Here is a 12,408-nt window from a genome sequence, read left to right on the forward strand (position 1 = left end):
TTCATGTCTTCTGATGAGGTTGACTACTGTCATTGCTCGTTATTGTCCAAACCATGCATTCCCCCTTGTACTGTCAAGCAGATATGACAAGCACACATTTGCCATATAAGAAAGATACAAAGTCACCTTTTAATTTGCAGTTTGAGTTCACAGTGACTTTAGAGTTACATTAGCTATTCTCTTGCCTCCAGCATCCGTGAGGAGTAACGGCAGCCGTAACTGTGCTCTGAATTTCAGTGATGAAACAGCTACCTCTACCTTATTAGGAAAGAGATTCATTAGAGAAAGGAGCGTCTCTCAGACAGTTTTATCAACAACACACTCACAGTTTCATTCAACAGCAGATTTTCTTGTTTCCCTAGCCTATAAAAATTTCCAAAACGTAATAGTACAAAATAAAAAGAGAGCTTTGACCTTTTTGTCTTTGATCCCTGAGCTTTTGGAGTAACAGGAAAATCTCCATAAAATGAGCATTTGAAAGCTGTATCATTTCCCCCCACTCCCAAGAAAATTCCATTTGCTAGACCTTATTGCAAACGTATCAAAATTCTTTTCTATCGGAAACAAGATCACACAAATATGCTTGCTATTAAGACGAGAGATCGTGAAAAAAAAATACGATATATGTTGTCCCAGGGTGAGGGAGAAAAAGGACGAGAATATCAAATGTGAAATGAACCCAGACCTCCAGATCGACAATTAAAGAGCAGCATAAATGGCAGGATGGATGGCCACTTGAAATTTAAGTAGATTAAATGAGAGTGTGAAATCCATATAATCGCATCACTTTAGAAACCTTTAATTCCCCAATATTCCTTAAATGCCAAAACAAAATTGTTTCTGAGCAAACTTGGGGGTCAAGATTTTGGTTAGTTTCCCCTTGAAAGCATACGTGCCTTCCCTAGGTGTGCACATCCATCAGCCTGCTTCTGTGTCGTGGATAACCACTGACAGTGCTGTAAGTTTCTAAATATAGTCTGGGTACCAGTATCAGCTTTATTTGTCTAAGTTTAGTCCGAGGTCAGTCTCCTATGCCCATGCTATGAAGGACTTCAAAATCTTTATGCAGTTCAACCGCAGAAGTCACACAGGTAGCATCGTTTGGAAGATGTGTTGAATTATGCCTGAGCCCCAGAGCCTAAAAAATTACGTAACACATTTTCAATGTATTTGAAGCCATTACAGACCAAGCAGGAATTAGGAACTATTCAGCCAGGTCTGAAAAAGGTAAAGATTGATATGAATTCTTAAAAATGCCATGAATCCTTGATTTCTTAAATTTAAAAAAATAATGAAAGAATACACATATTAATGAAAAAAGAGCATCGGATTGCGTGCAACTCCCAAAGCAAGAGATAATCCAAACATCGCTGGAGATTTAAGCTTCTCCTTTACTCTCCTAATTCTATTTTGCTCAGCCTAGCGTTCACATTCATTTTCGTTCTCTTGACACGTGCCGAACATTTGGCAAAAAAGGAATTGATCCCGACGTGTCCTGAATTCGGGAATTGACTTTCTCATACTTCTGCTCCGGGCTCTTTTCCCCTTGCTAATGTCAACACTGGAGTTTTCTTTTTCTCTAATCGAACAATTCCCATTGTTTGTCCAGGGCAGAATGGGATTGCCAGGAGCTTTTTTTTTTTTTTTTTTTTTAACTGTTCAGCACTGAAGAAGAACAGACTGGGACAGTGCAAGAATGACTATATGGTGTTGCTTGAGAAGCACCCACAAGTTCTTTGAAACAGAATTTGGAACAGCTGGACCACTGCAGCGTTTTATTTTAAAATAGACAACATATGTAATGCATATGGTCCTAGACATGTATGGAGACACAGGCAGACAATCTGAATGGTATCCAAAGACACCTGCACCTAGAATTCTGTTTCCTTTTATAAGATTTTTTTTTTCCCCTCTAAGAGCACATGTTCCCACTTTTGGATTTGCAAGATGCCATCTGAATCCCCATGTGTGTGACTCTTAATAAAGTCAATGGGAAGTTTCCTGGGCTGGAGGTGTCAGAGTAAGGCAGCTAATAAAAACCTCCCAAGGAGCTGGCTCCTCTGGGCTGGAAGGGGATATCACAGATCAGACACTTACCCTCAAGGACCATGTCATCTACCAAGGGATTTCAGTGTGTGTACGTGTGTGTGTGTGTGTGTGTGTTCTGACCACAGAGAAACTGGAACATCACCCAGCAAAAACACAAGGAGTTGGTGATACAGGGCCAGAGGAGAAGCATAAAGCAGAGAGATTGGGAAGGGCTCCCAGCTTCCTAGAAACAGTATGGTTTAAGAAACAACCTATAACTAACATTAGCTATCAATGGAGAGACATTCTTGGCTCAGTAAGAACGTTAAACAAACTGGCTTAAGGAAGCGCTTAGAAGCCTGCCCGTTCAACTCATAGTTGAGGATTCTTGAGTGCTTAGGAGGGGCCAGACGCCTAGGTTTATAGTTTCTCCTCATCCGATCCTCTCAACCACCCTCCTTGAGGGGAGACTCAAACTCCATCCCCAACTTCCACGTGAGGAAAACGAGGCTCAGAAACGCTGATCGATTCCCTCACGTCACGCAGCCTGGAGCGGCAGAGCTGGCCTCAGCGTCAGTCCTTGTGATGGTCCAGGCCCGCCCACTGAGCCACGGATACCCGAGCTCAGATAAACCGTTCCCATTGGGTTTAGTGCATCAACATTCCATAAAATCAGGTAAAATAGAACCTGTTTGTTGAGAGGGTGACTTTGTTTATTTCCATGAAATAAATTCATTATTTGAACGCATAGGTTTTGAGTGCCCGCCGTGTACCAGGTACGGTCCCAGGTGCTGGGAACATGGCAGAAGACAAAAATCTCAAAAATCTCTGCTCAGATGGAGCTTAAAACTCACATCCCTTCCACTGACACCTTAAAATAGCACTCCCAGCCCACCGCTCCTCTTTCTTTTGCCGAATATAATAAGCTCAATGAAGCTCCCAGAACTTTCATGGGAGCCAGCCATCCTGTTAAGCCCTCTGGAGTTGCGGGAACCATTAAGGTAACGAGCCGGATGCTGAGTAGATGGTGATTTTGCGTAAGCTCGTTTTACCTGCTGGAAATTCCCACCGCATTAAGCTCCATCCCGCACACGGAAGGTGGGAAGGGATCTTAAGGACCTTAAGGATCTTATTAAATGACAACCACAGTGGAAAGGGAACTGACAGGCTCATCTCATACATAAGGAAACTGAGGCTCGGAGAGATCAACCACTCAGCCAGCATCCCACAGCTCTTTAAAAAACGGAGCTCACACCAGCCTCCGGACCTCCTAAACCAGTCCCAGGCTTGTTCTCCAGTGTGGACTGATGGAGCGAAAGCAGGAGGAAAGGAAAAGGAGGTTTTAATGTTGATAGGGTGGCTTTCTGAAAAGGAAAACAGGTGGATTTTAAGCAGATTTTAAAAGCCCTGCTTTAAGATGTAAGTAAAAATGAAATTGTTCTTTAGATGAACTCGAAGCCAAGAATTAGTGCAGTGAAGCTGCATCGTGATGATGGGTGGGGAGAGGCAGGGAGTGGGTCTGTATCCAGATCTCTGCAGAGGAGCCAAGCTCCCTTTTCAAATCCATTTCCTGAGTGGGCATCCAAGCAAAATAGTTCATCACAAAGTTTTCAGGAGGTTCAGCAAATAAGAGTCAGAGACTTGAAACATGGGCCTTATTTTTAACAGCTATAAGAGAGCCCCCCCCCTTCTCTCCAAATGAAATGACCATTTGCAGCATCGTAGTTAAAGAGCAATGAAACAGCAGAGCCAAACTGGCGAAGTAAAGGGCCCGGCCCGTTTGTCAGCTTGCAGCCTCTTCTGAGAAATCCGAAAGCAAGAAGCTGGTGCTAGCCCAAATGCCTCATCTCCCTGTTCAATCTGGGAGACACAGAGTGAGTGAGGCTTTTTATGAGGATGAAACAGGATGAGCAGTTCGTGGACCCCACTGTTAGTTTGTCCTGGGACTGGCAGGGTGCAGGTGAGAGGGTAGAATCTGTCCTAAGGGATGGGAGGTACCGCCTGGATTATAGGAATGCTGTCTGGCAGGGGGACATCAGAAGGTGGACTAGGTTTAAGACATTTGCCTTGGGCCAGAGGAGGCACAGACACACACACACATACACACACCCCACACCCCCCCACACACACACACCACACACACACACACAACCACACACACACACCACACACACACACACACACACACCACACACACACACACACACACCCCACGCACACACACCACACGCACACACACACACACACCACACACACACACACACACACACAGAGAAGCAGCTAGCTTTTTTCCCAGTACCAACATCCTGGCCACCTCTCTTACTGGCCACCCTGAGGCAAAGGAAGAAATTAGCTTTAAGTCCAAATTACCAAACAAAAGAACCCTCCTGGATAAAGCACCGAACCTCAAACTGAAAGCACTTCCCTGAAGACAGATCTGAGGCAATTAACCCAGCAAAGAGAATTCTTTCAGCTGCTCTACTATAATTCCTGCTCATGTGATATCCCTTCGAAAAGCTGGTGTTTTATCGTCCCAGTGGACTGATCTGGCTGTTAAAATCCACATTCTTCAACTTTCCTTTTGGAAACTGTCGTTCTGCGTGTCTTGGGCATAAACAACACATCCTGTTCAAACACTGACCACTTGCTACTTCTACGAAAGATGGCTGAAGATTTAAACACCGAACAATAGGAGGGCATACGTCTACCTGACACACCGTGCGTTTAGGCTGGAACGATGCACAAAATTAATAACGTGAGGGGAAATCATCTTAGCATCACACTGCTACTCTAACCCCCATTTTTAGCCCTACCTCAAGCAGGGATGAAGGCTACGTACGGAAGTATTATTCACACACCCTCTCAAGTCAGAAATCCATTTTCCTCGAGTTCCTGACAGCATCTCTGGTCCCTGGCAGGTCCCCGTATTCCAGTAGAATATTGCATGCAAGGGAATGAATAAACTCTTGCTCGATTTGATATAAGAAATTCTTTTACTTTGCAGTCTGCATTTTGGGAGAGTGAGTAAATTATGAGGTGGAGTGAGCCGACTCCTTTAACGTCTATAGGACCTTCATTCCTACCTCTTCGGGATTTGCTTGGTCTCAACCCGAGTTGAATTCTCTTGAGTTATTTTGCCGATTGAATAGAGGCTATTTTAGTTACACACATATTGAGATTAATTAGTTAGCCCTTAGGAGGTTTTGCCTACAGCCTTCACCCTGTAAGGAAAAGTGTGAATACATTGAGACTATTAATTCACAATAAATGGCAGATCGCAGCCCTTGCTGAGTAAATTTGTTTGTCTTTCATAAGGCTTTGCTCTCTGAGTAAGCACTCTGTAAGGCAACGTCCTTGGCTATCACAGACTAAATTCCCGTTTACCTTATTCTCCAGGTTTCAATGAAAATCTTTTGTTATTATTTTCTTTTCATTTTGGAGGCTGGGGACCCAAACCTTTTGTGAAACCAAATTGGCAACGGGGATTTGGAAGGGGAGGATATTTACAAAGATTGTCACTTTGCTGAAAATCAGCATAACCCCCTTTTTTTTTTTCCCCAGACAATCCCAATAATTGTAGAGAAATTGCTCTAGACATAACCACTGGAATGGCAGAATCTATTAAAAACCGAAAAGCTAAATAGGCTTTTATAAGCAAAGATCCGATCTGCTTTCAGGGTTTGGTGAAACGCAGGCGAAGTTCCGGTCGTGTGCTTAGTTTTTAAAGAGCAACATAAATGCACTGGAGTTGTGATCATTTGATAAACATGTTGATGCCAATATATTTTTGCCTAAATGCAGTAAACTCACCAGTGAGTGATGCAAGTTGACAATGGGAGGTAAAAAGAACACGTTGGGGTTGTTGGTGGGAGGCTAGCGGGGGAACAGCTAGCGTTTGTAATGCCTAGTGAATTCCTGTGTATTTGAAATGTCAAAGAAAATATGATGTGTTTTCTCTAAATTGTGTCTCTCTCTACATGTATAAATGAACAGACGCAGATAGAGCTCAAAAACATGGCATGGATGAATTTATCTCTTCCAACCCCTGTAACTTTGACCACGCTTCCCTCTTTGAGATGGTGCAACGTCTTACTTTGGACCACAGACTTAATGATTCCTATTCTTGCCTGGCAAGTATATTCTTTGGTCTACAGCAATTTCATCGTGATGACATTTTTTTTTAAACATGAAATATTTCTCTACCTTTATGTCAGAAGCTCTTTTCTCCTTTGCTGGGCCCCTTAAACAATTATAAACGTGTTCTTGATTTCCTGGATTGGGGTAGTTTTACTTACCCAAGAAACAAGACAGAACGAGAGGAAGTTATCAGTGGAGATGGATCCAATTCCCCAGCCTCCCTATCTGAGCTTCCCCCTTTTCAGCTGCTACTCGAGAAATATTCCCAAGAGGGTAATCGAGTTTGGCACCTGCTTGTGGAGAACTTATAAAAATTGCTTCGGTTTCTTAGTTTTCGAGATCCCCCCTCCCGCCCCACCCCAGACGATAAGACCCTGTGCTCCTGTCTCAGGAATGAAAGCGTTCTTTTTGCTTATTTTTTTTTAAAGATGAAAATGATTTGTAAATAAAATTCATTTCACTTTTCATAAGCTAAAGGGGTTTGGGCTTGTTTGGGTGGCTTTTTTTTCCTTCATGGCATTCAAAGCATTTTTTTTACCCTTGGGTGGGGGGAATTTTTCTTTTGCTGCTTTAGACGTTTAGAAGTCCAGCTCTCCAGCAAGAGCATTTCTTGAAATCCTGTCTTAAGCCTGGATTTAAATCATTTAAATGCAAAGGGCTGCTGCTGTGTCCTTATTGGATTTCTGAAGATACATTTGGGGCTTTATACTGTCAAATTCGAAAGCCTAAAAACGACCCAATTCATTCCCTTCTGCAAACCGTAAACAGTTATTACATTTCTTAAAGATAAGTGCTATTAATCCCACTTTATAGATGGGAAAGGTGAGGCGAAAGGGTGAAATGACTTTACACAGAGGGAAAGCCTCGTCCCTGACTCTGCGTACTAAGGTGACTATATTTATATATTATTAATATTATATAATTAACTAAGGATAACATATTACTGATATTAACATAAATATAATGAAAATCTGTTTTTTTCTGAATGCCAGGACTATAGCCTAAATCTATTCTAATTTTTGTTTTAAATTCCTTTTTTTTCTGTGCCAGAAGCCAAAATATTAAAAATGGCAAATAAAATAGTCTTAAAGACAGAAGCAGGATTACATGGAATAGTTTATTAATCTTCGCCTCATAAAAGATTCATTGATTATCTCAGGTTTAGAATCACTTCATCAGAAGAATCTGAAGTTTGCCAAATTGGAAAAGAACACATCATTTTGACTTTAAAAAAAAAAAAAAAAAGCTTACCTTGCATTGCAAGGCAGTTTTTCGCAAATGTGTTTCCTACGATTATGTAATTATTCACATAATTATAAAATGCATTTATGAAATTTGTAAGAATATGCCTCCAAACTTAAGTCATTTGCTTTTATGTATAATTCCTAGTCTCCTGAGGAAATTTTTTTTGAGGCATTTTATTTTCAAGACTTTTTTCAAAGCATAATTTCTTAAAACAATTTTCTTTTTCACCAAGAAATTCATCACTAAGGAGAGTTAGTAAATGTCCTCTAAAAAATTAAACCAGAAATGAAATTTTGATGTTTGCTTCCTATTAGTCACATATAGGCCTAAAAATATGGTCTAAAATCCAAAATTAATTACAAATAGAATAAAATAATTTCCTTCCCCATTTGTATACCTGTATCTATTAATCATCCTCCCAGAATTTCAGAAAATAACAGCGATTAAAAGGACCTTCTCTCCTGCCTCTATATAATCCATTTTCTCATTATTACAATCTTTTTATTTCAGTTAGTTTTGGAGACCGACCAGCAGGGATACATAAATTTTTCTGTGTCTTCGACTGAGTTCCTAATTGATATTTCTTCAACTCTTTTCAAAGCAGCTATTTTGGCATCTACAAAAGACTTGGTGTCATCTGAGTCGTAGAAAATATATTTTAATCTTTCACAGCAGTGTTGTTTCTAAGATTTAGCATTTGGGGTAGCAGATGGAGTGGCAAAGAAGTTGCCTATAGGGGCAGCCCACTGCCTCGACTACTCTCCCGCCCTCTGCAGTAACTTACAATTTGAAATAGGAAAGATGCCGTCTTCCGTTGGATGCATTGCTGAGCTGCGTGTTGTCAAATCGAAGATTCCCCAGATCCGCTAATACGAGACTGGAGTGTGGCAGAGGCTTCCCACGCTGCACCGCTGTGGCCTCTACCTGCCACCCGGTCCCTCTCTTCTTTTGCCTTTTCCCTCCCAAGATGGAGTGACAGTCAAAAGAGGACTCAGAGAAGACCCTCCAAGGAAAATTAAATTTATATTTAAGACAACCCTAAATTCCCAGCTTGCAAAGTACCACCTAAATTGGTTTATGTCTTACTTCAGAAGGATACCCAAACTGAAAGAAGTGATTTGATTTCAGGCTTGTTCCGAGGGTGACTTTGAGTGGCAAGTCCCTAGGGCTTTCTGTGCGGCTCTTTTCTTAAGTGCACGGCGGAGGCAGCAGTTTCTACCCCATCATGCCTCCCAGTCAGCTCTGAATCACAGATTCCATCCAGGTTCTCTTTTAGAGCAGAGTTTTGTGTGGTCCTGCAGCAAATAAATAAATAAGAAGAAAACAAATAATTGCCAGAGGAGGGGTGAGGGGAAAAGGCTCAACCAGGGCACAAGAAGCTCCTCTCTGTTTAATGGAATCATGTCTGATTCACAACTTAACAACTTAGTCATGTTATTCTCTTTGGAAAGTGATGTTATTCTCTTCATTTTAAAATCTAAAACCATTTTCCTTCCAAAGTAGAAGGATTTATGAAGTCCTGGCATGTATGTAGACCAATCCTAGTATTTCTTTATGCTCCAGAGCATTAAAAAAAAAAAAAAAGAAGAAGAAGAAATCTTGGAGTCAAACAGAGCTGGGTTTGAATCCTGCCTGTTTGGTATTATTTGTGAGTCACTTAACAGCTCTGATTTCCATTTTTTCATCTATGAAATGAAGATGTCTACTTTCCAAAGTTGCTATGGGACTCAACTGAAGTTCTTTGTCAAGAGTAAAACACTAGACCCATGTAAGGCATTAATAATACTATTTTTTCTTATTGGTAACCGGGACTTAACCTTACCCTCAACTCCAATACTCTTCAAGTGTATGGTTCAGTGTTAAAGCAGTGGGTGAGACTCTCTTTGTGGAATCATGCCCTCTGCTATCCAGATGCCATCACTTACTGCGTCACCATGTCCTTCCTGAGCTCCAACTTCCCATCCATCAAAGAGGGATCGCAGTACCTACCTTATAGGGCTGTTGTGAGGGTTAAACCAGATAGCACATGCGGAGTTTGGCACAGTGGCTGGCACTCCATAAGCAATCAGTAAGTGTTAGCTCTATTTTTACCCGCTTCTCCAGTCACCCCCAATTCTAGCAGCTCTCCCAGAAAAACCAACCTGTATTTAAAAGAAAGTCTCTCCTTTATTCCCCAAATAGGGCTGGTTCAGTCCAGGCCAGGTGTTTGTACTAGACGAGTATTGCGCCCGAAATGGAGTCCGAGGGTGTCACCGCCATCTCTGCTACCTCAGAGACTTGCTTGAACGGGCGGAAAACGGCGCCATGATCGACCCCACCCTCCTTCACTACAGCTTTGCTTTCTGTGCGTCCCATGTCCACGGGAACAGGTAAGCACGTGTCCAGAAGTATTCTTTCAAAAAAAAAATTTTTTTTGAGACACTGGCAATGGTTTATGATTGGTCCTGCTTTTAGTATCATCTCTCACCCTCTATCCATCCCCATTCCCTCAGTAGTACAGACATACGCGTGTGTGCACACGTGCACACATGCACACACACACCAGCCACACAAACACAAAGAACACACAGGTTTGAATTTCTTCTCGTTTCAAGAGACTTAATAGAAGCGGCAGACAGGACTCCTAGAGTGGTCTCTGAAGTTAGGATAGTCTGGGCTCAAATCCTGGCTCCTCCATTTGCTAGCCATGACCTTGGTTGGTGATTAAAACCTCTGTGCCACAGTTTTCTCCTCTGTCAGTCAGGGATGATAATGACCTCCTGGGATTGTTGAGAGGATGCAAGCGGTTATAAAGGGCTCGGCGCCATGCCTGGAACATGGCAAGGGCTAAATAAATGTTTGCCTTTGTTGTTATTATCATTCATTCCATAAATATTCAACAATTACTTGCTGAGGGTCAGCATCCATGGTGAGCAAAAACTAGACACCAAACGAGGGCAGAGTGGTATAGAGATTGGCTCTCTGAGAAAATGGAATGAAGTCCCATGGTAGCATTTAATAAGAGAAACACGACTCAGCTGGGATGGCAGGGTGACAGGCAGGGCCTCCCTGAGGACTGAGGACTGGAGGAGGAGTTCAGTGGTTCTGGGCCAAAGGAGCAGCATGTCCAAATGCTCTGCAGAGGAAATTCAGGATCAGAAACAAGCTAGGTGAAGCTGCAAAGCAAAACTCATCGTGAACCACGGAGCTGGGAAGAACTTCAGAGATCACAGTGTAATCATAACCCCTTCTGTTTCTAAGTTTTGCAGACAAGACCGGAACATCAGTTCTCCTAACTCCACACTAAGTATTTTCTTTCTTTAGACCTTGCCCAGCTCCTGGAGGAAAAAAATCCAGGTTCTGAATAATGCAAAGCAGCAAATAATTTAAGAACATTACCATTTGGCTTTGAAGACATGGAATAAATTTCCACAGTGCCATAGCCAGTTTACCATCCCAGTGCATGGAGCCTCACATTACTATAAAGATAAACCTCCACTACCCCCCCGAGGAAGCCCAACCAATAGCCAGGGAAGGCACAGCCAGGGAAAACGAAGTGGCTCCAGAAACCCAGCCTGTGATGAAAAAGTTGCTACTCTGGGGAAATTCATGTGTGGGAGAATCCGGAATTGACTGCATTTTATTTTGAATCAGAATTCTGTCAGTCATCTTCATCTTTGCAAGCTATAACACTGAAATATCTGTGGGGTTCGGGCTGTGATTTTTTTTCTCTCTCTCTCTAGTACGGCTAGATTTTATGAGATGCAACTTCAACATTTAGAGCTAGATAACAATAGCATTGCGGGTTTGAATATTTAACAGGCAACAAGGTTTTCATCACCTCCCATTGTTACAATGCTTGCTAGCCCAGCACATGACCTTTCATTTGCATCAAAGATATTCATGAAAACTCTGATACCTGGGGAGTAGCTCTGCATAATTCTGCTTTTTATAAATATGTACACTTTGATGACTATCTGTTACAGCCTCTTGGACTGAATTCTTTAAAGAGAGAGAGAGAAGTTGCATTATATTCTCTGGTTTGTCACACTGTATTCTACATATGTTACTGAATAAGAAAGTGTTATAAAATAATGAAGTGTTTTTGTAAACTCCCTGGTAAACATCATCATGAATTATGATACACATTGTCTGGATTTCATATTGTAAGACTGCCACTTGATTCACAGTTAGGTTTATACATCTTGTCATGGAAACAGTTTTGGATTTCTTATTTTCTTTTCAGTTCTGATTTTCCTTATGCAAGTTTGCATCTTTTTTTTTTTTTTTTTTTTTGCTTATTATTTTAGTTTGAATGCATTTGCTTTCGCTGTTTGATGCATCCTTCTTTTTCTTTCTTTTGTTTGTGCATGTATGTGTGCTCTCGATTCTCCCGTGGCTGACCACACTCTGTGCATGCCCCATGCGACCACCCCCTCTCCAAAGTCAACAAATGCATGTGTACCTTAGTGGGCTGCCACCAAATACAGACCCTGAAGGGATCAAAACTCCCTCCCCATCTGAACCAGAGGCTAAAAAAGATACCAAAAAGGAATCCAAAAAAAGAAAAAATCCCAAAACCCAGGCAAATCCAGAGCCCAAGAGGTAAGAAGTTATGTGTGTATTCGCTTGTGTTCCGCGATGTCTGTGACCTTCCCCATCCCCTCATCTCCGCTACAACTTCCACCTTAGCCAACCGCAAGCTTTGTGTATTCCCAAAGTCTCTGTCAAAAGATGTGTGTTTAAAAATCCTAACAATGGGCAAAAATACTATGTATTAGGACTGAATTTGAGTCAGGTATTTAGTGGACGTTGAAAACATGTTCATATTGAAAAAAACTAATTGAACAATATGTAAAGAGAATCATTAATTGCTTTTTTAAGTGGCATCTCGTTAGGGGCCTGGTACCTTACCAAGCCGTTCATAATAAGCAACTGGTGCTTTATAATTTTGAAATTATGTTTAAGGAGTGAGTGAAATAGGTTGGCTTAAGTTGGGTTCATACATCTGTAGTAGGT

The 12,408-nt window shown here is 41.7% G+C and overlaps 1 protein-coding gene across 7 annotated transcripts in view; it reads left to right on the forward strand.

Annotated features, from left to right (window-relative positions):
* The window catches only part of CADPS (calcium dependent secretion activator), a 415,573-nt gene that overhangs the window by 271,017 nt on the left and 132,148 nt on the right, over positions 1-12,408 (forward strand). For 4 of the 7 annotated variants that reach the window (XM_074344560.1, XM_074344562.1, XM_074344564.1 and 1 more), the window contains exons 12-13: positions 6,022-6,158; positions 9,592-9,779. In XM_074344560.1, coding sequence (XP_074200661.1) covers positions 6,022-6,158; positions 9,592-9,779 — 325 coding nt within the window. Of the gene's footprint in view, positions 1-6,021; positions 6,159-9,591; positions 9,780-11,835; positions 11,995-12,408 lie in introns of all 7 variants that reach the window. The other 3 variants (XM_074344558.1, XM_074344559.1, XM_074344561.1) reach the window with 1 other exon arrangement.

This window comes from Camelus bactrianus, chromosome 17, assembly GCF_048773025.1.
Source record: "Camelus bactrianus isolate YW-2024 breed Bactrian camel chromosome 17, ASM4877302v1, whole genome shotgun sequence".
Classification (NCBI taxonomy): Eukaryota; Metazoa; Chordata; class Mammalia; order Artiodactyla; family Camelidae; genus Camelus; species Camelus bactrianus.